Genomic DNA, 25,572 nt, shown 5'->3' on the forward strand with positions numbered 1-25,572 from the left:
CTGGCGTGGAGGTTAATTGAGGGGTTAACAGGGGGTGGTGTCTGCTGAAGGTCAGACTGCTGTTCCAGCCAGCGGGAGGTCCCTGCTCCCTGATGGCCTAACAGAGTGTTGTCGGCCATGTTTCCATGTTAGTGCTGCTGCTGCTACATGAGCACCTCCTCTAATGGAGAAAGGACCAGAGGAAGGAGACGGAGCAACACAGAGCTGAGGAGGGGCGGAGTGGACAGACTACAGATGGTGGCAGTCTTCAAGAAAAAAAAAAAAAAACTGCAAAGGAACTTCTTGCTGTACTGTTGCTCTCCCACTTTGAAGAGGAATTTTAAAACAATGGTAAACTAAAATATGTAATTTTTGAATTCAGTGTTTTTTGTCAAATGCTGCAAGATGCCAAAGTCATCTTTTATGTGCAGAGGCCTTGCAGTTGTGTTTTGCTGGGAATTAAAAGATACTTTCACCTGTAAGAGTGGAGTGATCCAATCCGAACACCACCTCACTTTTTGTTCCTCCCACGCCTGTTTGGTTGACTCCTCAGCTAAACCTGATATCCTGCACCAGGCTCAATAAATAGCTGTGAGTAACAATATCTGTTACTTTGTTTGCATGTCATGTTGATTTCATGCTGCTCCCGGATATAAAGCCACAATTTAATTTTAGCTAGCAATGGCTTCCTCACATCAACTCCACTACTACAAGCCTCCAAACTGCAGTTTCTTAGTGAGTTCAACAGCAATTCTATAAAAACATTTGCTTAGATACTGCTGCAGCACTAGTAGTAAAGACTCGTAGCTATTTCAGTTCCAACAAGAAGGATAGTTTCACTTTACTGGACAGTTAGTTAGTCTTAATTGGGTCGAGGAAATATTGTTCCCTTGTAAGTGGCGCTAAACCAGCCCTGTTGGAATGTTCTTCTATAGAAAATGCAGCCCCTAAAAATCAATTTTACTTCATTTTAGTGCCTCCTAGGAACTCTCAGATCTTGGTGGACGATGAAGATAGTACTCAAGAACAATAGTTAGGAAAGAAAAATCCCTGTTTTTAAACTGAGCTTACCATGCCTTTAAGACCATGTTCGATTTATGGCAATCAAAAGACACACAAGGAATTGTCTGACTAACACTGTACTGCATTAAAATTAGAGGGATGCAAGATCTGCAAGTGGCAGCTGCACTACTAATGCAGGACGGTCTGCTGGGAGAACCACTGTGGCTTCTGCTACAGTCAAAGTGTTGAGGACTGAAGGAGGCCTCGTTTATTGCTTTAAAAGCCTCATGAAAAAAGTCATTAATTTCAACAATTCACTGTTTTGCCTTTTGGCCAAGAGTTTCTTTAATCCAGTTAAATGAATGTAATAAATAAATAGTTTTCCCATACACACACTTTCCCCAACACATAAGTGGGTTAAAGTGCAAAAGTGAGGTCATCACTGACTCCTGCCAGATGAAACAAACAGAAGCAGAGCTTTTACATGATTCTCATGCTGCAGTGGTAAACGGAGGTGGTAAGTTTTAAGACAAGCTGGTAATTTGGTGGTGAGGGATTTAACCTCATTACCTCTTTTTTGGGAGAAAATCTCTTTCCGGGTTAAGTCCTGTATTGGCTGGATTTGGTGTTATGCTGTTGACACGAGTTAATCCTCATCTCAACAAGTGGAGAAAAACATACAGAAAACAACAAGAGTGCAAAAGAAAATGACCTTCATTACATCTTGATAATGTTTTATTTTCAAAAAATGATTGATTTGAGATCAGAGATAATATACAACTGACAAAATGAGTTGCAGACTCAAGGTAGAGAAAGGATGCACCATGATGAGAATAAGAGGATCAAGTGTGAGGCATAGAATAAAAAAAAAAAAAAAAATCAAAACCATCAGAGTACAGTCTAGAAGGACAAGTAGCTACATGTATACACTGTTTCTTTTGGGTAATTCTTCACATTATCTATATAGTGTTTTCCTTGCACTCTTTAGCCGGCAACCAACTTGTGGCCGGAGTTAATCATAAACATGAGAACGAGGTTTAATTTCATACACATTATCTGCCGCAGAGGTGCCGATCCAACCTCTTTTACACACAATAACAATCCGCCATTAAGAGGAGCTGCACTTGACAGCACATTATCTTGGTTGGCGTGAGGAAGGGCCGTTTTTTTTTTTTTTTTTGTTACCATTTAGCAAGCAGTGCTAATGAGGGCCAGCATTAAGTAGCATCACTTAAACAACATCAAAGCAAATCTCCGAGACAAGAAAATGACTCCACTGGTGATTCACCACAAACTCATCTTGAGATACACAGAATTAAGGAACGGAGGGGAAAAAAAGGAGAAGAAAACTGCCTTTACCCTGCATTAGTTTACCATTTCAACTCGACAGTTCATGATTCCTTTTTGTATTGTGAGTCAGTGGGCTTGATACCCGAAAGCCGCTTACATAGTAACCAGGGTCACCATATTTTAATTCCTTATCACGGCCTTCTTGAAAGAGTGCAGTTCAACAAGTCATACTTACACAGTATCAAAGATACATTGTATGTAAAGCAACATCACAGAGAAGACCTGTACCATACGCAATTGACAAAGTCTAATCATCGATGGTTAATACTATAGGACTGTCATTGGAATAAAGGAATAAGCTCCGCACATTTTACTTCTTAACATGTGTAGTGTGCTAGCCAGAGCCCATTGAATTAAAGAAAGTCAGCATCTGCATTGTATTTCCAGTAAATCCAAGGCTTCAAATACATCAAATCATGAAAAGCGAGATGAGATTCTTTGGCTGTAGACGTTTTCCAGCATTGAGTAACAAACTTTGCAAATAATTATCAGCTCATCAGCAATTTGTGCAGTTTTGCCGAATAAAAGGCCACTTGAACTTCAAGAAACCCTTGAAATAGAAAAGCAATGTTATGTTCCCAGAAAAGTTCTCTCTTTTAGCTAATCTTTGGTTCCAGAAAGTAGACAATATTAACACTGTGATTTTTTTTCCCGTTTCACACTTTGTTCCCTTTCTTTTGGTTCACTTTTCGTTTTGTTTTTTGCAGTTCTACAAAGCTACAGTAGATGGTGCGAAAATGAAAACCTGTGTTGCAGAACTACAGTATGCAACGTAGAATTTTTGAACTGTCACATAACCTTTTACAGTGTCACACAGTACTGACTAAAACTGCGACTTCATTTTTTTTATGAGCATCAATGAAACAACTGCAATGACAATAAAAAAAAAAAAAAAAGAATAAATGCAATCATGTTGTTTAGTGTATGCAAAATACTGCTTAAAGTAAAGACAGGGCAAGACAAGATATCAGTTGAACCATATTCCTGACATAGTAACAACAAAATCATCTGTAAGGCAGTCTATGATAATACTTTTTAAGCAACGGTTAAAATGCTTGTCAACATGAAAAACTAACATTTAAGACTTACTTGAGTCCATAAGAAGTTTATACGTTGAGTTTTAAAACTAGAGCGTATCTGGAGTTTATTCTGGCCCCTGCTAAGCCGGTTTTGGTGGAGAAGGCTCAGTATCTAAACAGATCTTTCTGAGTAGGCTTACTGAACACACACACACACACACATACACACACTCCACCAGTTACTCAACACCCATGCACACACTCAACAATCATTCAACATAGCCAAACACACACACTGCCTCTCTCAGTGACCATACGTGTTTTCATCGTGGGTCCAGTCCCCACCCCAGCAGAGCCACCCAGTCCCACCCCAGCAGGGGCCTCCCTATGTGGGGAAGCAGATGCCGCAGCACTCCATACAGATTTCCAGACAATCAGAGGACTCGCAGCAGGCGTCCATGATGCCACAGTCCATGTCGCAGGGGCAGTTGCAGTCGTCGCCCATGTCGTCTGCGCAGCAGCAGCAGCAGCAGGCCTCCGATGTGCAGGTGCCGCATGACGCCTGAGCCACCACCATGTTGCAAAGTGTCAGGAACTCACAGAACAGGCAGGCCAGGATGCAGTGGACGCAGCAGTCTGGGGGCGCACCAAACCATCCGGGCGGGCGACGAAGTGCGAGGTCAAATAAATAAATCAGTGAATAAAATAAAACAGGGAGTACATGAAGAGCATGCAGCACACAAAGCCACAAAATACACTGACATAAACATCTGGTCTAGATCTGCACTGGAAAGAAATGGTGAACTGCTTAAAAATTAAAGAATGAACAAAGTGGGAACACGTAGGAGAACAGAGAACTGACAGGCCATTATGCATAACAAAATCTGACTATAAAATCCAGGATTTGGCTGATCTCCTTCTGCACTGTATAGGTCAGACAGCATTTCAATCTAAAATCAGATTGGAGCCGATACTGTATATGTTACCCTGGTATCTTTATTGCTTAAGTGACTTTGTTTAAACCTTTTCAGATCCAAATTCGTGGAGAGAATGAGAGCTCGAACACTCATGCACCCCTGTGTGGTGCAACGAGTTAAGCCTCGCAACGCAAATCCATGTACAAAAAATATTCTCAGACATAAGGCTCCTATTTTCATCACAGGATACCAGTAGAAATCATCTGAGGAAGATGTCTGCAGTGCTCTGAGTGAGTGAATGAGTGAGTGAGTGAGTGAGAGTTTGCTTTCATGCTTGGCAGGTGGATGCAGGTGGAACAGACTGGTTGTGTGTTAGAAAGAATGAGCCAGCCAGGCAGGGGGACTTAAAGAGAATCAGGGAAATTCAAAGAAATGAATTCCTCTCCTGCAGTTTTGATTAGCGGACTGTTAAATAATTGTGGCATTATCATGCAAACTGGCTGGCCTGATCACATAAAGATGATTAGCAAAGTCCGAAAGATCTCTCTGGCAAATTGGTGTGTTAATGCAGGCAATGCTCACATCGCTGATTAACATTTAACCTCCTCGTAGACCCTCTTCTTATGTGGCTGGTGGTGAGTTTCAGTTTGTTGTTTCTCGCCCATTAAGAGTTCCCCTTTAAATTACCAATGGGCCCATTAACCACTCAAATCTGTTTTTGAATGGCTGAATTCCCGATGATTAGTTACATGTTGCATTTAAAATGCTGCCAGGGTTTGTTTCAGCGCATGATAAAAAAAAGAGAATGAATTCAGCTTTTACTATGCCATTTAGTAACTTCCACAGGAGTATCTTGGTTATCCTATTCTAGCACACATTATGGTGTAAAAGAGCTCTTGTCCCAAATACTATAAATTCATTCTGAAAAAAAAAAAATTACTACAAAACTCTGAATTCAATTTATCTTATATACTGAGCTTCCTGTCTGTAAAGGTATTATAGTTTTATCAACTTAAGTCTTAATTTAACCATTCTCTGTATAAAAAAATGTGGTGCAATATACAATGAAAGCAGAAACAAATGAAAACATGCAGAAGTGGTTAATACACAAAGTGAGGCAAACAACTAGAATTGCAATTGCACATCACTACAGAAAACTCACGTACATGTTGACATTCAGTGCATTAAAGCTGGATTAGTTGGAATTCTGAAGAGAGATAAAATTATGTACACAATTTGTTTTCTCATTAAGTGCACCACACAAAAACTTCTGCTGCTGTATGAGAATCACGAAGTCATGTCAGATCGCATCCAATAAAAAGGTGCCCACAGACACTCCCCGCAGCTACCTGTTTTCATGAACCGGGGCGAAGCGCAATGCCGCTACTTTGGAGTGTTAAAAAGGCATGATGTGGACGGATGCAGAAAAATAGCATTACAAACAGGGCACATTTGCATAACTTTCATCAGCCCATCTTGAGCTGTCAGGAGGGGCCGTTACTGATTGGGTTGGAGGGAGAGCGAAAGGAGGAGAGTGTGGAGGACGGCATGGGAAGGCAAGCTGAAGACCGCTGGATGCTCATGTTTGATTAATCAAAGTAGAGGAGGATTTTTTTTTTCCTCTTTTTTTTTTTTCCAGTGCTCAGGGCTGCAGAGCTGACCAGAAGCACTAGCTGACTGTGATACAAACAAGATAGAGAGGGGAACATGAAACGAGCAAGCGTGTTCGCGCGGGTGTGTCTGTGAGTCCGCCTGAAGTTTGAATGCATTTTATTATCCTTATCTAAGGCCGTAATGCTGTCAGTGAGATGGGAGATGCATGAGAATAAATACTTCATGTCTCAGCATCTGACTTGGACACGCGGGAAACCACCATGAAGCAGACTGCTTATTTCATGACAAATTCTCCACTGGTAGCCCTTGTTAATATACTGCACCCTTGTAATGTATATGTATCTAAACGCTGCACAATGCCAATGAGGGCAGAGTAAGTGCTGCTTGGCCACAGCTCAGAGAAAACCTCAAAAGTTCAGCCTAACAAACTTTGAAGGACCCAGAGGGTATAGCCATGCCAGCGATCAGAACATAACAGTAGACTGTGAATACGATATAAACACAGTACATAGGCATTAAGCAGCAGCCGGCCATCTCAGCTATTCACTTGGATGTATAATTCAACACCAGCGATTAGTCTGGATCTTAGAGAGCCCAGCAAGGAGGAGGGGAACGAGGAGGGGGAGGTGGGGTGGGGGGTCGTGTACTGTACACAAGAGAGCTGGACGCAAGGCACATCTCCATGAAGATGGGTGGGAGCGGGAGGGGAGATGGTGGTGGAGGTGGGGGTGGTGGGGGGGGGGGAGTTGCAGACAGGCAGACAGAGAGACAGAGCGAGACCAACCCAAAAGACAGAGAAGAGAGAACAGTGTACACTGACATTGCTCCTGTTCAACGTCAGCGAGAGCGGCCGATGGTGCCCAGAATCCATGAGGCCAAAAAACAGCGTCCAGCGCCTCTGAGGAAATAGTCTGAGACATCTGGAAAGCTAACATCAAAAAAAAAGAAAAAAAAAAAAAGAAAAAAGAAGGCGTGGGGGGGGGGGGCAGCATGACACAAAACAAGCTGGATGGGCCTCAGAGCAGCAAGCTGTGCAAAACATTCAAACTCACAAAGAGAGAGAGAGAGAGAGAGAGAGAGAGAGAGAGAGAGAGAGAGAGAGAGAAAGGGAGGGTGAGATAGCGAGAGAGAAAAAGATAAAGAGAGTGGGAGAGAGTGAGCAGAGGAAGCCTCGGAGGCTGAGGGAATACACAGAAGGCGCACATGGGTAAAGAGGGCAGAGGATATGGGCTAGAGAGCGGAGGCCCACCACATGCAGTTTACAGCGAGTCAGTCTATAATGCATGACCGAGGGAAAAGTCAATGCTGGAAAGCTCGAGTGCGTAAACACACATACACACACACACACACACACACACACACACACACAGGACTACCGCTTAGGCAAAGAGAGGAATATTTCACAGCACCCGCAGCCTTGGCCCTAATAGCCTCCAAATGAGGCTAAAGTAGCTCAGAGACCTTAATTGATTACACAATAAAATACACAAACTGAATCACAAAAGAGCCGTGACGACCTCCCCCCTCGATGCTGAACAAAAGCAACGCAGTAAACGGCTCCTCAGAAGCCGAGTGTTATCATAGATTGGTTGCGGTGCCAACACCGCGTGCCAAGAAACACAGGGAGCGTCAGAATCCCCAGAGCTAGCTCCTGCTAGCTAACGCCTTTTATTTCCTGTGTTCAGGGGGCTGTTTAGGAGGCTAATTTCACAGGCAAACAGATTATGTTAATCCGTGTAAACATTCAAACACAACAGCTTGGCTGTTTTCCGGGGGGAAATAAATACTTGAGAGCGAACATATTGATTCAGAGAGCACGCGACTGCAAATAAGCAACACAAAAGCTATAATGAGACTGACTTACTGGGCGGCTGGTGTTGCTTTTTTTCTTCTTTTTTTCTTTTTTTTTTTTTTTTTTTACACCCTCTCTCTTCTCTTCTTTGCCAATTAAGATGTTGAAAACATGATGCCTGTGGATGCATCCCGCCTTTATTCACAAGGTACTGTGGATGTATCTGCCTGCCTACTTGCCTTTGTTAGCCTGCGACTCAATCTGTTGCATATTTCAGGTGATCCTCCATCAAATAAAGATTTGACTGCCATCTTTTATTTCAAGATCTTTTATTTCAAACTGTATCTCAGCCTGCTTGGCATAGGTTTTTCAATAACAACTATCATCACATCTTATTTTTGGGCCTAACTTTGGAGTAAAAGCCCACATGAAGAAAAAAAGAAGAAGAAGAAAAAACAAGCGTCAAAGGCCTCAGGTCAGATGAATAAGTAAGCAGGTAGTGCCCCCTCTGCTCTAGCACCCACATACACACACACACACACACACACACACACACACACACATACATGCAGTCACTGAGGGCTTATGGGAGGGGACATGCAATGGGGCACTGTTAATGAGGACTGAGATGGTTCTGGTGGGATGGCAGGGGAGCTGGCAAGGGCCCAGAGAGGTGTGAGGAGCCATGAGGGGCCCATAGCAGACTGGTCACAACACTTAATGGGCCCCCTGCGCTAGGCCTTGTTAGGCAGTCACACCTATCCGCCCAATGGTAATGGACCACCCAGTCGCCTTCATTACTAGACTCACCTCGGCCTTACACCTGACAAAATGATGGCTACCCCGCGTCGCAGGAACTCTACGAGTTGTTGTTAAGGACAATAAAAGTCACAGGAACCGGATAAGTTATCATTTGCTAGCCGGCAGCAAATAATACCAGAGGTCTTGAGCTCCCATCATTAAAAGGTGAGACAAGGTAAGAATTTAATGTTGCTATCTTATCAGATGATGGTCTTTCTGGAGGGCCTCACTTCAACAGCGAAACACACATGAGGGAAAGGAATTGGCAAGGGGGTGATGGTGCGCTCATTCCTCTGTATGACCCAACATGAAATGAATTTATGACCAATAGAAGGTGGAATGCACAGAGAGAAGTGTGCCAGCAAATGTCAAAGTGTTAGTGAGAATAGCAGCAAAGCAGCCAAAATGACCATATCAGTGTGTGTGTGTGTGTGTGTGTGTGTGTGTGTGTGTGAGGGGGGGTCTGCACTCTCTTTCTGTTGCTGGTACTTTGTCTGTGGGTGCTCACCCTCTGGTAAAGGAGGTTTCTGCGACCCTGTGGAGCTGCCTTTGCTGCGCCGGCTGCTGTCGCTGTTGACCGACAAGCTGGACCTCAGCTTCCTCTGCATCTTCTGCGACACGGGCGTGGACGGATGCTTCCTGGGCTGCTCTGTCGCCGTCGCCGTCGTGGTCGTCGCCGCTGTCCTCGTGCCGGGGTCCGTCCCGCCCATGGCACCCGCGCTGATGCTGGCACCACAGGAGCATGTGCGCGTGGCCCCGGCCCTGCCCACGCCAGGGTGGATTCCGTTGCTGTTACTCAGCGGCGGCATGCCAGCGCTGCTGTGTCGAAGGCCATTTTGGTCCCTGGCACCGGCAGCGTCTCCCTCGCCAGGCTCCGAGGCCGCTGGCTGAGATGTAGCTTGAGGCTGAGCTGGAAGAAAGGGACAAGAAGGGACGAGGGTTATCACTCTCTCTTGTGAAGCACGAGTTTGGGTGTTGGGTGCTTAATTTCACTTGAGTTTTTCTCCATTTTCCCTGACACACATAATATATTTATCCAACTGCAAAAACTCCATTCAACCTTGTCATTCAGGTTCACAAAATGCATGAAATTTCAAACTGAAAACCCAAGTGTACATGAAGGGCAGGCAATGAGAGCTGCAACTTATTCATTCCTAGACAAAATTCAGAGGCTAATGCAGAGGATAGATGACTTCCAAACACTGAAACAAGCGCACATCAAAAAGCATGGGCACTTCAGTTTGAATACTTATTGGTACATCTAACTGAAAATATTTCTGCATGCAGCAATTTACCACTTTAACCAGAGCGGCATCCTAAGCAGGTATTTCTGCTTCCACGATGGCAAAGGATTTGCAGATTCCTTTTACAACCAGCGGTGTAAATGCTTCATATGGTAACTTTACTTCAACTTAAGAGAAGTTGGTCTGCACTCTCCACAGCACGCTCTTCACGTATTTTATTCACTACTGCTGAAGCTTGTGATGTTTAGTTCTTACAAACTGAGCGAGCACAGTAATGGAGATGTACCATTCTCAGCCAAAGCGAACCTGCAAATTTTGAGACTAAATCATATCTTGCCACCATTTTCTAACATCATAATATCGATCATATGGCAAACATTTCAAACAGAAATGACAGAGAGAGGCAGGAGAATATAGGAGCCTTATATGTGACAGGATCACAAAAGCCCCTGCTGCAGGCAGACAGGCATTTGTGGGAGCAGTACCCAGGTGAGTTAAGAAAGTGTGAGAGAATGAGAAAAAGAAAGAGAGATTAATGCAGGGAAAAAAAAGAGAAAGAGGGCCTATGATACTGTGCATATACAAAATAGCTGCTGTCTCTGCAACAGTAATGATTTCCCTTCCTCTCAAAGCTCCGAGATGGCCTCAAATAGTGTTTCTAAATGCATGTGTGACAGCCACGGAAAGTCAGGAGACAGCGACCTGTCTGATAAGACAGAAAGCAGAGAATGTGAGTGAGCAAAGGAGGTGGCATTTCACTGCGAGGAACACCTGCACATTCAGCTCTACTGGGACTTACTCCTACATTACCTTCCTTCCACATCAGAGCCGGTGTGCGTGTGCACGCGCCCGTGCACGGCCAACTTATTGAGATTTTGTGAATTATTCATCCCTTTTTAAGTCTACCTGTATGAACTGTACTTATTCACTTTGTCTCTTCTATGCATTCTGTATACATTGAAGATCTTCTCCACTAAAATCTGGATTATGCCTGACATTACCTGCTCATATCTGCAAGCCGAGGAAAGCCCTTACAGCCATGTTAGCAATGAACGGCACAGAAAAGGGGATTGATACAAGAGTGCAGCTGTCCAAAAACCAACAAACTTTCCAAAGTAGATGCAAACACAGAGCTGAATACAATGTTGGTGCCTTTCTTTCCACGTCTATTTTTTTTTTTCTGTCAGCTCACCAACAAATGCAATTATAGTTAACAAGAGTAGGAGAGAGTGTGGGAATCGGGCCTTGTGCTTTTTAACAACACATCACCCTGGGAGAGGCCGGACGTGAATGTGGATGTAAAACAACGCAATTAAATACAGACACTGGGCTTTGCCTTCTCCTCATTCATGGGTCTGCATGCTGCTTCAATAAACAAATATAGACTTTAGGGATCAGGATTCCATGCAATTTGAATTAGACAATTGGGCAGCACAAGAGAGAATTCATTATGCAGTGATTTAAGACCAGGTTGATTGATCTTCCTCTCCCAAAGACAAAAGCCTTGGAGCCTGCCCATGACATTGTGGGTGAAGACCAAGGATTGCTAACAAGGAGACAGAGAGCGGGCTAGTTTGGCTGTTGTTACTCACTTTTAGCCGAGACAGTTTCAACTTTTGACATGTTTGTCTCTTACCTAATTCTTATGCCATGTATTTTTTAACCACTCTTTTCTCTTTAATAGTTGGCAAACTTTTATTAAAATAAATATTTATTTACATAGGTAATAAACTGCACTGATTGACATTCACTGAGCTTTGTCTAACTGGTCCAAAATGCAATCACTCCCCACGGTGTGTGCCAAATTCATTCTCCACACAGTACACTGCAACATTAACAATGCACAGTAATAAAAATGATCCTATTTCTTTCAGTATTATAAAGTCAACACAATATATGGGCGCCTTTGTGGCACCAAAGTCCCATCTATAGGATGACAGACACTCACAGAAACAATTACCCTTTGTAGCTAGTAACAGACTTTTTTCCTCATTTAGGGTAAGGGAGCTAACCGCATGGGCTCACACACTCTCTCTCTCGCTCACACGCGCGCACACACACACACACGCACGCACACACACACGCACACACACACGCACACACACACGTGTGCAACAAGGCCAAAGTAAGTCTGAGAAGCATAATTACCTTTCCTTTTGAGAAAGTCAAGCTTTCAATTTGCAAATGTATAAATAGTTATTAAGAAACCACCATGTAAAACCCAGAGCACATAAGCGGCAACTCGGGTTTCCGACAAAGTGCAGGGCCTGAAAAGTGGTCCAAACACAAGTCTGCAGAGAACTGCAGCAGGTTCCTGGACACACACCATCACACAGTCTTTATTTTTATCCTGATGAACACGGTGACAGAGATGAATGGACATAGGGGAGTAATATTCATAATCATTGATCATGATAATGATGATAACGTCAGAGATGGCAATGACGGACTCGTACAGTCACTGTGAGACAAATGAAGACATAATGGGAGAAAGCAGAAATACAGTAGACCTTGTTGCTGGCGCTACACTGCTAAAGGTTCAAGTTTGAGGGATCAAAAAGTTTCATGGGTCTGCAGTGCAGCAAAGAAAAAAGAAAAAAGAAAATATTCTATATGATCTGTCTAGCTCTTGAAGAGCAATTTAATTTTCCACTGTATACTATAAAGCTATGTCTAATACAGATTAACATGGCAACCAAAAATGCTTCAGCAAAAAAAAGCAGCAGACAGAAAAGTCCATGTTAAACTGTTTCACAGTCATTGTGTATTTTGATAGTGTAAATAAATGCAAATTTATTTTGTAAATTTAGTTTGTAAAAGTTGCTATATTCCTCTATCCCAGAATGCACATACAGCCTCTGCAGTTTTTAACTACCAGTTTACACAAAACTGAACTTAATACTATGATCATAACCAAATGTGAAAAGAAGTGTGATTACTGATCTGAGTTTTAAACTTCAAGACTTCAAAAAAATGCAAATATCAGCTTGCCTGATGGTAAACCCTAGAGGAGTGATAGATGTACTGTATCTGCAGTGTTCCTATACCACACCAAGAAACACGGCCAGCATCAAAATTTGATATGAACAACTTCCAACAAGTTTGAAAAAATCATAAGCGATTAAAATTGAGGAGTTGTGTGGTTTACCACCAGCGTGTAGCGCCGGGTAGGTGTCCTGAGATAACTGAATGCACACAGCCTGACAGGTTGCATTAAAACACCATGTTTTGGAGGGAGTGATGGCCACACATACACACTTCAAATTGGACTTGTAACCGCCCTATTTCTAGCACATCAACAACTGTTGAGAGTGTACATTTGTAGTTGAATAAAACATGGTATTCCCCTACACACGCTGTCACACACATCACAGGGGAAACTAGGGGGTGAGTGGTTCTTGACTGTCTAAGCAGCATCCCAATTTGGTCCCAGCTACTAGTAGCTGACAGCCTCAAATATCTGGGGAGCATTTTTAAAAGGCCAGTGTTTGATGGATTCATGAAGAACACACAAATATAATTGCCATTTGTCACCGAGTCTTCAGTGGCTGCGCCACACAGGGACCGAACACCGGAGTGCCTGGAGAGCAGTGGAGCTGCACGGGGGATCGCTCTGTATGTAAAACCGAGTATATAAACACCTCCGTTTTTGTCACGGAAAATAGGTCCTACAGGAGGGAACTGGAAATTGTACCCCAAAGACACACAGGGAGGGAGAATATATATGTATCACAAGCCTACTGAAACACACAGATGTACACACACACACACACACACACACGCACACACAGGCAGGCAGGCAGACCTACCAGGAAGAAATATGCATGTATGCATGTCAACTGAAACAGAGCTGTATAAACAAGAATTCTAAAATAGTCGAGAACATGAAAATATAACACAGAGGTCAAACCGGGCAGCGTGGCGATTCTCATTTGCACATTACTATGCCGAGAGTCACAGGTAAGGCAGAGAGCCGATTGAACAACCACAAGCTCTGTGTTTCTAAGGCTCAGTCCTTTTTAATATTAATGCCCCTGAGACAGAGAGAGGGAGAGAGAAGGAGAGAGAGGAAAGGTGTTTGCCTAGGCTTATTAGAATGCCCATCATAAGGAGCATACAGTTATTCAAATGTCACATCATGTCAGCCAAATAAACACCCCAATCCAGATCTTGTATTCATCTCCTAATAGCCATTATTACACAATGCTACAAGTTTGAGGGTTAAAGCACACTGAATAGAATATGAGAGAGGCACCTTTATTCTTAGTCCTGAGTCGCAAACGGCAACGGGCAAAATGCACAGTGGCAGTTAGCTGTGAAATGCTAATTCCACTAACACGGCCGGTGTTTTGTTTATCTTTTTGTGCCTCATATTAGAAAAACATGTATATTTTCTGCTTGGCTGGCCGTGTACCTGCCTGATTGAAATGCTAATTTGTAAATGTGCAATGACCTAGCCGGGCTCCTGTCACCCCCCCACCCCCTCCCCTCTCCCAAAACAGCCCGAGGTATCGTCTCTCCTCCTAACAAACAGCAGCGGCTGGAACAGCCCCTGCCTTTCAATCCAAAGGGATATATTTTCTCATTAGAAATTATACATCTTCCCTGCCCATATTTATAGACGCAAAACCAGGGGAATTATACTGCAGAGAGAGTGAGAGAGAGAGAGAGAGAGAGAGAGAGAGGGAGAGAGAGAGAGGGAAGAAGAAAATAGCACGATGAATGTTATTACAAAGGGCTCTGATTGAAATTTTCCTTGGGCATATCAAAGCCTCGTTTACCGTTTGACCTTCCAAACTCCGGGACAAGGACTTTCTTTATTGTCTGGAAGGACGCGTTGGAAGGAGCGGACGAGCAACTGGAGGCTCATCATTCAAGTGTCCGATCACAACAAAACCCCCCTCCCTGACCGTGATTAGTATCAATATAATGTGGATTTCTGCAGTGTGAAATGAGAGTGAATGGGCTGTGTCAACTGGAAATCATGAATGAGCGTTTGATTGGAAAATTAGAAAAACGGCGGCGCGAAGACGCGGGTGCTGCTATGTGAAATCCGTGGCCTTGTCTTGAGTGTTTATGGACCATCTGACACCGGCTAACAGAAATGTCACTTGTTCTGACAGAAACGGGGGGGGGGGGGAGAAAAAAAAGTAACTCTGTACATCGCACGGCAAATCCCGGCCCTGTCAGATCAATCACGGCCTGTGTAAAAATACGCACGCGGTGTCATATTTATCCAAGGTAAATGTTGATGACGGTGGTGACACGGATGATGATGATGATGGTTACCATGATGATGCTGATGAGAGGTCATCTGACAGTGTGGAGGAGAGCTAAATTACCCCATCAGCAGTGGTGACTTGTTCTGTGACAGGCCTCTTAACTCTATTAGCATCTTATTCCAGCCGGGAACATTACACTTTTGTTCATGTCTCATTTTCTTCAATATGTATCAATATGTAATGAACAGTCAACTCGGTATTGCGCGGCTACTTTTCAATGGCACTTTTTTTTTTTTTTTTTTTTTTTTTCCCCATCTATCCCCATTTAATTCTCAGTGACGGTCATTCAAATTTGGCTCCTCCAACCTGCTGAAGGCAACTGACACTTGAAGAGGACGTTTAATATTATTTCCGAGCTCCCCCTGCACCACCTCCCTCTCTCCGCAGCCCACCCCCGCCCCCCTCCACGCCGACAAGAAGGGAAGCGAGGCATCGGGGATTTACTAATTTCAAATTTGTCAATTTTGCTGCTGATTGAGTGGAAAAAATAACCCCCTCGGACCTTGTTCTGCTTAATTACATTTTACAGTGGCAAAGGCAACTTGAAAGACAAGAGCTTGATTTGACGACCTGAACCTTTCTTTGCACTTGGTATGGGAGGTGCTCTGTGTGTGTGTGTGTGTGTGTGTGTGCTGGGGGGGGTGAGGTAATCATCAATTATCCTTTGATTTCAAAACGGAACATTTTCCCAGATTAATATGTCTGACTGCTATCTAAATCATTAAAACCCCCAATGAGATGCCATTTTCTCTTATACTGTATGAATCACATTGGGGGGGAAGTCATTCACACACACACACACACACACACACACACACACACAACCCCCCTCCCCAGCTTTGGCCATTGAAGTCTCTCTTTTATTCTTGTCTCTTCACTGTTGTGTGGAATTTGGCATGGCGCTAATTTGAGTGTTACTAATGTAGCAGAACACAAGACATCAAGTACACTGAAAGCTTTACAACCTGGGTGCTGTAAGAGACACTAAATGGTGCCTTATTCTCTCTCTCTCTCCTCATTTCAGAGATGAACTTGCACGAGCTTGTTTCTGCATTAGGCTTTGTCAAACGCCTTCATTCTCCCCTCATCTGTTTCTTTCCATCCGAGGGGGGAGAAGGAATGTTGTAAAAAGGCGGCCAAATGTGCGATTGCAGTATCTTTAAAAAGCTGCACATCTTGCACGGATTTAGGCTTTACACAGCTAGCTACCACAATTTCTAGAAAGATCAATTATGACGTGACTCAGAGCAGGCCTGAGGGAGCTGCCAGGCTCCATACTCCAAAAACGTGCTCCACCCTCTCCTCGCTGACGACTCAAAACAAAAACGGAGCAGCAGAGAGCGGGAGTCAACGGGAGGGGAGGAGAGGGAGGGAAGAGGGGAACGGGGGTATTTTCAGTTTCAGTTACATCGATGACTCAAATATTCCGCCGGTTTCAAAATCTCCTTGCTGAAGTAGAAGTTCCACAGGAAACTCGCTAGTTTGAAATTCAACGGCAGGCGCGCTGGCAGGCACATGCGCACATGCCTGCTTATACACATCCACAAAGACATAGAGGCACACAGCCGTGCGGACATACAGACCATCTACACACACACACACACACAAAATACACTGTGCATTTCAAGTTGTATGTGTTATACTGACTCGGTCACTTTAGAAGTGAGAGATGAAAATCTGACAGTAGCACTACCACTCCCTAAAAGCCAGAATCCAGCTGAGGTCTGTCTCCGGGTCAGGGAGGGGATAGACAGTCTATCAAAATACCCCCAGACCTAGTTCCTTTATTTGCTCAGTATCAATCTCAGCATTAACCCTCTGCTAATGGGACAGCTGTGGGTCAGCGCCTCGCGTCTTCGGGGTGCCAATCAAGGCCTTAAGCTGGGAGATCAGCCTTTGGGACAGGGGTGCTCGTCTGCCTCTGAGTGACTTTTTAAACGCGGAGACGGCCGTATCGATTTTAGCTCTAGCCTGAGAGAGGGGAGGGGGTGCATCACACTAAGCAGGGCCTGTGTCAGCTGTGGCTGCCTGTGTCTGGATGGGAGCCAGCCAGGGTCCCCGGTCACCCTCCACTGATCAGGGGGCCTGACAGAATGACCTACCAGAGAGGCACTGAACCTGCAAACACGAAGGGGGCAAGGAGCTGGAAGCTCGAGGGGGTCGGCGCTGGCGGGGGCAACATCAGCAGAGATCTCAGTAATAGAAAAGGGTTTTAACCTTAATGTTAGAGCCAAAACCCTGTTAGAGGCCAAGTAATCCCCCCTGCGCTGCTCTCATTTGAAGTAGCTGATATTTCTCTTTTTTTCCTCTCTCTCTCTCTCTCTGGCTTGTGAAAGGCACCAACACTGTCTTGTGTGTGGGTTGAGTCAGTAAACACAAGCCGAAACTGTGGAGGAAAGGCAGCCTATCACTACTGCAGGTGCATCATACCTGCCTTACCAGATATGTTACATATAGTAAACTATTGGCCAAATGACACCAAAACAGCATGAACCGATTATTTACCCTGATTCTCCTACGAAAAAAAAAAAAAAAAAAACATTGTCGTCCTCCTCAATCAACATCCCAGTGTTGTCTGGAGTCTGACCTCAGCACTTATAAGAGTTCAGTCCATAAATAGAGGTATGCATATCTAATCATTTGGCTCAAGTATTATGAATCTCTTCAGAAAAAGATAAAAAAAAAAAAAAAATACATTGAATAGGCTTGGGCACTTCGGGTAAAATATGCTAATTAGCATACTTGAAATTTCCCATATGAAATCTATCTGCACCAAGACAATGAGAAAATAATTACAACAGAGGTAGAATTACAATGGCCATTTTAATCAACCCCTGCACTAGCATTTCACCCTATTTATACAGTTTTTGATTCCGTGACCCACTGGTAAGTAATCACTTGAAAATTACGGCTTGGTTTATAATAGGTCTATGCTTCAGACACATTATTTCTGCAGAGACAGGGGTCTGGGGATTACAATAAAGATAGGAATCTTGCATAACAACAATCATCATGCGGTTCCTTTAACTGAAAAAAAAAAAAACATCCTAGGAAAAGCCTGGCATGTGGTTAAAAAAACTTATGAGTTACTGAGCTGACTTTGGAATACTGATGAGGACAAGTGTGACAGTTTGAGAAGTTTGATTCTGTACTTGTTGTGCATTCAAAGTATCATGACACTGGAGATGAGAATGATGATGATGATGCACTTGCCCTTTGTTTTATATTACTCTAATTCATAGCTACTCCACCATTTAAATATAAACTGGCAGTGGTATCGTAACAGTATATGGTTGCGCATATAACTGTTAATTGTTGCACTAGCAAGGCATCTTTTTGCAAGATGGGTGCAATTATGTGATACACATCCATTAACCAATCCATTTTTAGCGCTTCTCTCAAGTGTCACATATTCAGTTCCAAAAGGTCAATTCTGCACCCAGGTAATAACCTTGAAGGTTTGTCGCTAAAAAGCCCCATCAGGGATTCACACAAAGGCCAGCCTAATGTCTTTCTTTTCAAAAAGGGAGCCACATTATTTGACCTTCCTTCCTCACAGAGTTTCCTTGAGATAAAAGAAGACTTGTTCTTCAGCAGCTAGTAAGGTCATCTTTATCCACCATAGAAGCGTTTAAAAAAGTATTTGACAATCCAGTGAATAATGTGACGATTAAATGCCTAAAACTGGTGTTGGGTCGTGGCAATTTATTTCGAGGCAGGGACTAGAGAGCCAAGGCCCTGTTTGCCAGAGATATCAGCTGCTTGAAAACCCAGAGAGGTCTCTTGAGGAATGTCTGTCTCCCCCACGAGATTCTCCCTCCTCCCCCAGGATAGTGGAGCCATGGAGGACCCATTCACCGACAACAGCCTTACAGGCAGGGCAGCAATTCCGCATTTTAGTCTAACAAGCCACGGCGGCTGGTAAATCCCCCAAATAATCAGTCACTTTCAATTTTTTTAACAGCAATTTGGGTTTTAAAATAGAATAGCACCTTCTGTCGTGGTGATAATTTCCCATCTTGCTTACAAGTCTGGCTCCTTCAAGCCTCAGCGGACGCTGACAGTACACAAGGATAACACTGTGCCCCTTATAATGGAAACACTGCTTAAGTCGAGAATGAAATCTTAAGTATCTTATTCCTTTACACGCCACGGCAGCTGTTTAGATGAAACTTTGAATTAAATTGTGCTCTCATGCAAACAAATGGGCTCCGAGTGAAAAAGTTCTGAATGATTATGGATCTACTTTTTTGTTTCGCTTTGTTAGGAAAGAAAGAAAGAAGAAAAAAAAAACGATGTCATGCTGAAACATTAGAATTTGTTTCCTCTTCTTATGATGCAAAAAAAAAAAAAAAAAAAAAAAAAAAAAAAAAAGCACTGCCACACGCGAGCTTTGAATCAGAGAGTGGAGGAGAAAAAAAGCAAGATGCGGGATGTGGGCAGGGAGATGATTTCTTATTGATTTCCTGTTTCTGCAGTGAAGAAGGCTCTCAATTACTCCTGCCAGCGAGCTATCTGATTGGTCAGCGCAACAATCGAATCCACAATAAGGCTGCTTGGTCAATGACACAAATAGGCTAAACGGAATCCCTCTCAACGCAAGGATTTCCAACTTACTTTCATTTACCTCAGACAGACACCACCGCACAAAACTTCACAAAGATTATCATAACACAAATTTGGGGTTTTGCCTTTATTTGAAGTGACTACTTCATGTTCTCGTAACTCTCTCAAAGGAGAAGAAGCATATCTTCCTTCCTTTCAAATTCCCTTACCAGACAGTCTGTGGGGGGGTGACATCAATTACAACGCAAAACTGTTGTCACAGGGGCTTATCTGCTGAGATGAAAGAAAAGCATGCCTCCCTGCAGAAGTGCAATACTCCACACACCTGCCAAGCAAGAAAGACCTCTTGACAGAAAATCTTTTATTTTTTTCTTTTTTGCAACCAAATCTCTTTTCCCCTCGCTGCTTCAGTAAACAAGCCACTGGCAAGTCATTAAGCCGACAACCGAAAAAAAAAAAAAAAAAAAGAAGGCAGGAAAAGGCGCCCTGGAAAAGTTAACAACCTAGAAACAAAAGATCTGTTGTGTCAAATGCAAACACAATCCTTATTATAGCCGGGCACTTACACGGATGGAAGCAATCAGTTTCTATTAGCCTCGCTTGACACCTCTCACTCTTCTTAGAAACAATAAAACACGCGCGAGGCTTTGTGACCCGCAATCTGTGGCACAGTGTCAACTCATTTTAGTGGGAAACAGTGCATCTTGACTCCATGAGACCTGCTACCAGCAGCCTAAAGCGCGTGCATTTCAGTGCCAAATTATTGCTTTGCACCGCGTCCAAGTGTAATGACATTTGCCAAAAACAAAGCGACAACATGGGGAGGTGATCGGCGGTTGTTAGCAAAACATTCAGCGTTGAACAGGTTGTTTCTATTATTGCAGAGTGTTACAATGGGACTGGTGGAAATAGGGTGTGACAACTACATTCCATGCGCTCAGAAACAAATGGTGAGAACCTTCCCATCATACGAAATTAGTTTCCCCTATCATTTTCAGAGGAAACCAACTGGGACAACATGTAATAAGATGCAAAGGGGAAAAAAACATTTTGTTTAAAATATAAAAAAGGTTACACCAGATTACTGGCATGGCAAGGCAGACTATTGGTTAGGGACACATCACATGATCAACCTGAGAAGTGTCCACAGACATAAATACAGCATGACACATCCTTCCTCATTTTTATTGATGCTGTTGCGTAACATCAATCCAATGTTAGTTTGTGCCGTTATTCAAAGAACAGCTGAATAACACACCGTTCAACAAGAGAGCACTTCTATGCACTGGCACTATTCATTTCCAATAGGTAAATGTTTGGTGAGGGGTAAAAACATTGTGGCTCAACTGCAATCAGTGCGTTGAAACAGTCCGTGCCAGAAGTGCAAACAGGATTTCCTCACTCCCACAACACAGGGCTGAGGGCTGGAAGGAGAAGCAAAGTGGAAGCACAAGCCAAGACTTGGTCATTACGCTACAATGAGCGAGCAGGCACGTTACCGCCGACTGGCCAAGACTGTGCCACGAGACCCCGGTGCTATCTGAAGATTATTTTATTTGGAAACGTTGAAGTCGATATTTTAGTTGGCCCACCTTATTGCATGTATATGGTGCGACTGTCATAACAAAAACCTTAACATCCACTCGACTGTTCAAGCCTGTTCATGGGAAAGTCATGAAAATATAACTAGTTGTTGAATAAAACACTGCTAGACATCTAGTTAAAAGCTCAGCCATCCGACGACGCCAGCTAAATAGCCTCATCATCTTCACTCTGTCCAATTAAATTGCTCATTGTTGTTTATCATTAAAATAGCACGATGATATCCTGCTGTCCACCCACAGCTTTCCCAGGTCGTTAAAACTTACTTCTTACAGGCTCACAATAATTAGGCTTCTCCTCGGTCACGTGACTCTGCCCTTCCGTGGATGGTTCCCTGGGAGACGATGTTCTTCCTGATGATTCACTATCACAGGCATCTAGGATCACAAGCACCCAATGTTGAACGAGAGCAAAGAAAGAACACCAGTTACACACGGCAAAATATTATGCTGCATAGTGACTGCATGTGTACGCGAGGAGGAGACACTAACTGAGAGCACTCTGGTTGTTTATTTTAATGTTATCCCATTAAGAGCTCAACTGTTCTAAATTAAGGTGAATTACAGCCATTCCTCCAAAAACAGATGTAAACTCTTAGTGCAGGTCAGCCTCAGTGGACCAAATATCAGGGACAGCTAGACGAGCCAGAGGTGCAGAGGCCACGCTGCCTATTTTTGCCAGATAAAACACAGGCCTTTGGCAAAAGCTTGCACAACATGGTGGGGCGGTTCAGGTAAAGGGCCTGCCAGATTTCTGGATCTCATTTTCTCTCTCCCTCTCTCTCTCTGCTCCCGGGTGTGCTCTACCTGCCAAGCTTCTTTTACTGCCATAAAGGCAGCATTCATCTAAATTGGAAAAAGTATGTAGGCAAAAACCCTCGACCTGATAGCTATGCAAAAACAAGAGACAGTTTCACTCATCCCTCTAAACCGTGTCTCTTGGCGTCTTGACACAAGGACTTGCTGACGCTTTGCTCGCTGCACACTGCTGCTTTGTTCAGTAAATAAACCTTCCACAATGACTTTATACATTGATCTGGTGCCAGCTGCCTACTCATAGATCCTGCTTGAGGTTTCAGTATGACAAGTCCTGCAGTTGCATAGGTCTTAGGCCCCACTGGTGTGGTCCCAGACCCGGGTGAAACTGTGAAGAATGATTCAGCAAAACATGACAATCCCGTTTACCAAAGCTGGACGTGTTGATGCGTTTGTTCCAATGCTGCTACACTTTGTTTTGTAAGCAATGATGGATGGCGAAGTGGAATGAATGGTGCAGACTAGCAGCTCTAGATAGATATGGCACAGTCCCAGCGTGGGGCTGATGTATGGTGAATCTTTACCCCGGGTGTGACTGCTGAGATCGATGCACCATTGCCTACAGTAGCAGCAGTTGCGTTAGCAGCAGTACTGTATGATGCATCGCGGTATTTAGTGATCACAGTTCGAAATAAATTGGTCTATTCTCAGTACATCCACAGTCCCCAGAGAGGGAAAATCCAGTCTTAACTGAGAGCGCCTTTGAAGGTCCAGCGAAAATCCATTCGCAATCCACCAGCCCCAGTGATTGCTTACTTTGTCCTACTTTGCTATTTTTTGACAGTGCCATAATGATGCTTGGTATAAATAGGATGGTTAACGGTTCATTGCTTGTTTGAAGAAAAATGAAAAGGGGGGGGTGTAAGCTTATTTTACATGTGATAATCTTACGGGCAACTAGAAAGTTAATTAAAAACTATAATTGGCTGTGGTTGCTGTTAATAGTCACCAGGGCGTTTCTTCAGTCTTTATTGGGGAAAAAAGGAAAAACATTATCATGCCTAACGCTGCAGCAAAAATACCGATGTATACCAAAACCACATGAATCTAATTTACGAGGATGAGGGTGTTATTGTCCATAGTGGGCTGATGAATGCTGACAAGCACCTGCAGATCATTAATGCATTCACTGACTCATTTTCTATATTTATATTTTACATTGTATTTTTTTTCCCCTCATGTTTGACCAAACAAGCAACACGGTTTCCTGGCGGAATACGTGTCTGGTGTTTATAGCTCAGTTTCATTAGCAGCGCATTGGCAGCGTGGGAAACACACACACCCACACACACACACAGAAAAAGACAAACAGCACACAAACTTGCACAAGAGTGAATTTCACCTGTGCACTGAAGCTTTTCATAACATCGGGGGTGTGTCTATATACTTTCGTGTCACAACACCTAAACAGACACTTTGATCACATCAACATTTTGTCTAAGGAAGCTCCAAAATCTGATTTAGGTACAATATGGTGTCAAACAGGACAATAACATAATGAAGGTGAGTACAATCCAATCAGGACGGTCATGCCCATAATACTCTTACACTATCCTGCTATCAAAGCTATTACTGTGTTGCTCATTTGGCTGTGGGACCCTCTTAAACCCTTTCAGGACCCCCTGATGGAGATTCCTGGACATCATGGTGGGAAGCACTGATTTACACTTTTATTTCACATGCCATACACACTCACAGGCCTACAGTGTGTGCCCTTACCGTTTGAGGTTGGCAGCAGAGGACTTGTCTCTTGGTGAGGGCCCTTCCCTGGCCCCGTCGGCCCATCCGGAGGAAGGACGGTCTCCTTGGACATGAGACAGCCGTCTTGTTGGGACACACACAGCGGAATAAGATCCTCCCTTTCCCTCAGCCCTCAGCGCTGTGAAAATGAATGTCTCATCATGAGCACAGGACACAAAGTCACACCGTGCAGGTTATTACTCAAGTTCAGGAGCTGTCTGCTTATTCACACGCCGAGAAAGTGACGTCGGTCTGCAGTAAAAACTTAGTGGAAATTTCCCCTCTCTCCCCTCGCTTTCGCTTTTTCACATAAACTGAAAGAATCCATATGCAACTCGTTTGCTCCGAAACTCTCGGGGTCTTATCGAAACGTGACCGACGCTCGCAGACAGAAGGTTTACAAAACGGAGATATGTTTATAAAGTACAACCTTACCTACCTTTTAAACATGACAACTCCCCTGCTTCAAGTCTGACTTATTCCCCCATCCTTCCTTCCTCCAAAAAGCTTTCCTGAGACGCTGGGAGGGAAAAGAAAATAAGTGAAAGCGTGATTTGCGTCAAGTAACACACACACACACTAAAAAAAAAAGTTTTCAGCAAGTTAACAATGCGTCCTAATCTTCAAGTTTTTTTTTTTCTCCAGATGTCGACGCAGGAAAAAATAACAATAATAATCCTCCCGACGGCTTCGACGCTCAGAGGCGGTTGTTTGCTGAGGATAGTTGCGTCTAAAACATTTTCATCATATCCGGATTCCTGCAGTGGAGCCAGGAAAGCCACTCTGCTCTCCCTTGGCGGCAGAAAAACTTCACAAAGCCCTCCCTGAGCTTATGACCCACACTAACTCACTAAAATAAAATAAAATAAAATAAAATAAAATAAAATAAAATAAAATAAAATAAAATAAAATAAAACAAAATAAAATAGAATAAAATAAAGAGATGGATGGATAATAAATAATTTAATTAATTAATTAATTCAAACAGTAAATTAGCCTTATTTTAGTAGGTTAAACCAACTTATCCTCATATATCTTACATATTAAAGCTATTGTGATGCACAGTCTACTCTGAATTTCACATAAGACTTCAGTTACCCTTTAAAGTGGCTAAATTCAATTCCACAAATATGAGTAAAAAGCGTACAAACTCATTAAAAGTGAGTTTATCCCAGATTTAACACACATTAGACCCTGATGATTTTTCCTTCCATGGACCCTGTTCAAAAATGTATAGCTGTCCATATTGAAGATGGGGTGGTAACACTGCAGTCCTGGAGTAGGCCTCCACATTTCTCACTGAGTTAACTTCTAATGACTGAAATATTAGTCAGATTAAACTGTCAATACACTTAATGGAACCAAATGTAAAGTTTAAATAACTTGCACTGAATGACTATTGATGAAAATTGTCCACAGTTAACTTAAAAAGTGTATCATTGTGATGTTTCGTGAAGCTTGGTTGCATCAAAGTAATTAACAGAGAAATTTCAAAAGACATCCGTTTAGTCACTTTGTGCTGAGTGTGTAGCTCCCATAACAGTAATATTATCTAGAAACACAGTCATTTCCACCAAAAACATTTTGCAACTTGCTGAGTTTTGCGTCATTGTGAGTGTGACCTCTCAGTGGCTGAAGGGTCGCTGGTTCAAAGTTCAAAAACTGCTGAGTACTCACTCCCCAGGGACTTTCTTTAAAAATTAGTTATAGAAATGCATTTGAAAAGCCATCAACTAGAAATATACATACCGGTTATTCCACTAATGCATACCAGATCTATAACTTTGACTATAACTTGATCTACAACTTCTTTAGTGCATGTATGATATGCAACATTGTCTTTCAGATC

General features: G+C 43.2%; 1 protein-coding gene across 2 annotated transcripts; it reads right to left on the minus strand.

Annotated features, from left to right (window-relative positions):
• Window positions 1-1,694: 1,694 nt before the first annotated feature.
• Window positions 1,695-24,471, minus strand: mdfic (MyoD family inhibitor domain containing). 2 transcript variants are annotated; one of them, XM_030045497.1, is made up of 5 exons: window positions 24,163-24,471; window positions 23,703-23,862; window positions 21,435-21,545; window positions 8,983-9,384; window positions 1,695-3,986 (listed from the first exon to the last, which is right to left on the minus strand). In XM_030045497.1, the coding sequence occupies exons 2-5, from the start codon at window positions 23,794-23,796 to the stop codon at window positions 3,736-3,738; spliced, it is 858 nt and encodes a 285-aa protein (XP_029901357.1). In that variant the 5' UTR covers window positions 23,797-23,862; window positions 24,163-24,471; the 3' UTR covers window positions 1,695-3,735. The 2 variants fall into 2 exon arrangements, with proteins under 2 accessions (XP_029901357.1, XP_029901358.1); XM_030045498.1 differs by lacking the exon at window positions 21,435-21,545.
• Between the last annotated feature and the right edge of the window lie 1,101 nt (window positions 24,472-25,572).

This window comes from Myripristis murdjan, chromosome 23, assembly GCF_902150065.1.
Source record: "Myripristis murdjan chromosome 23, fMyrMur1.1, whole genome shotgun sequence".
Classification (NCBI taxonomy): Eukaryota; Metazoa; Chordata; class Actinopteri; order Holocentriformes; family Holocentridae; genus Myripristis; species Myripristis murdjan.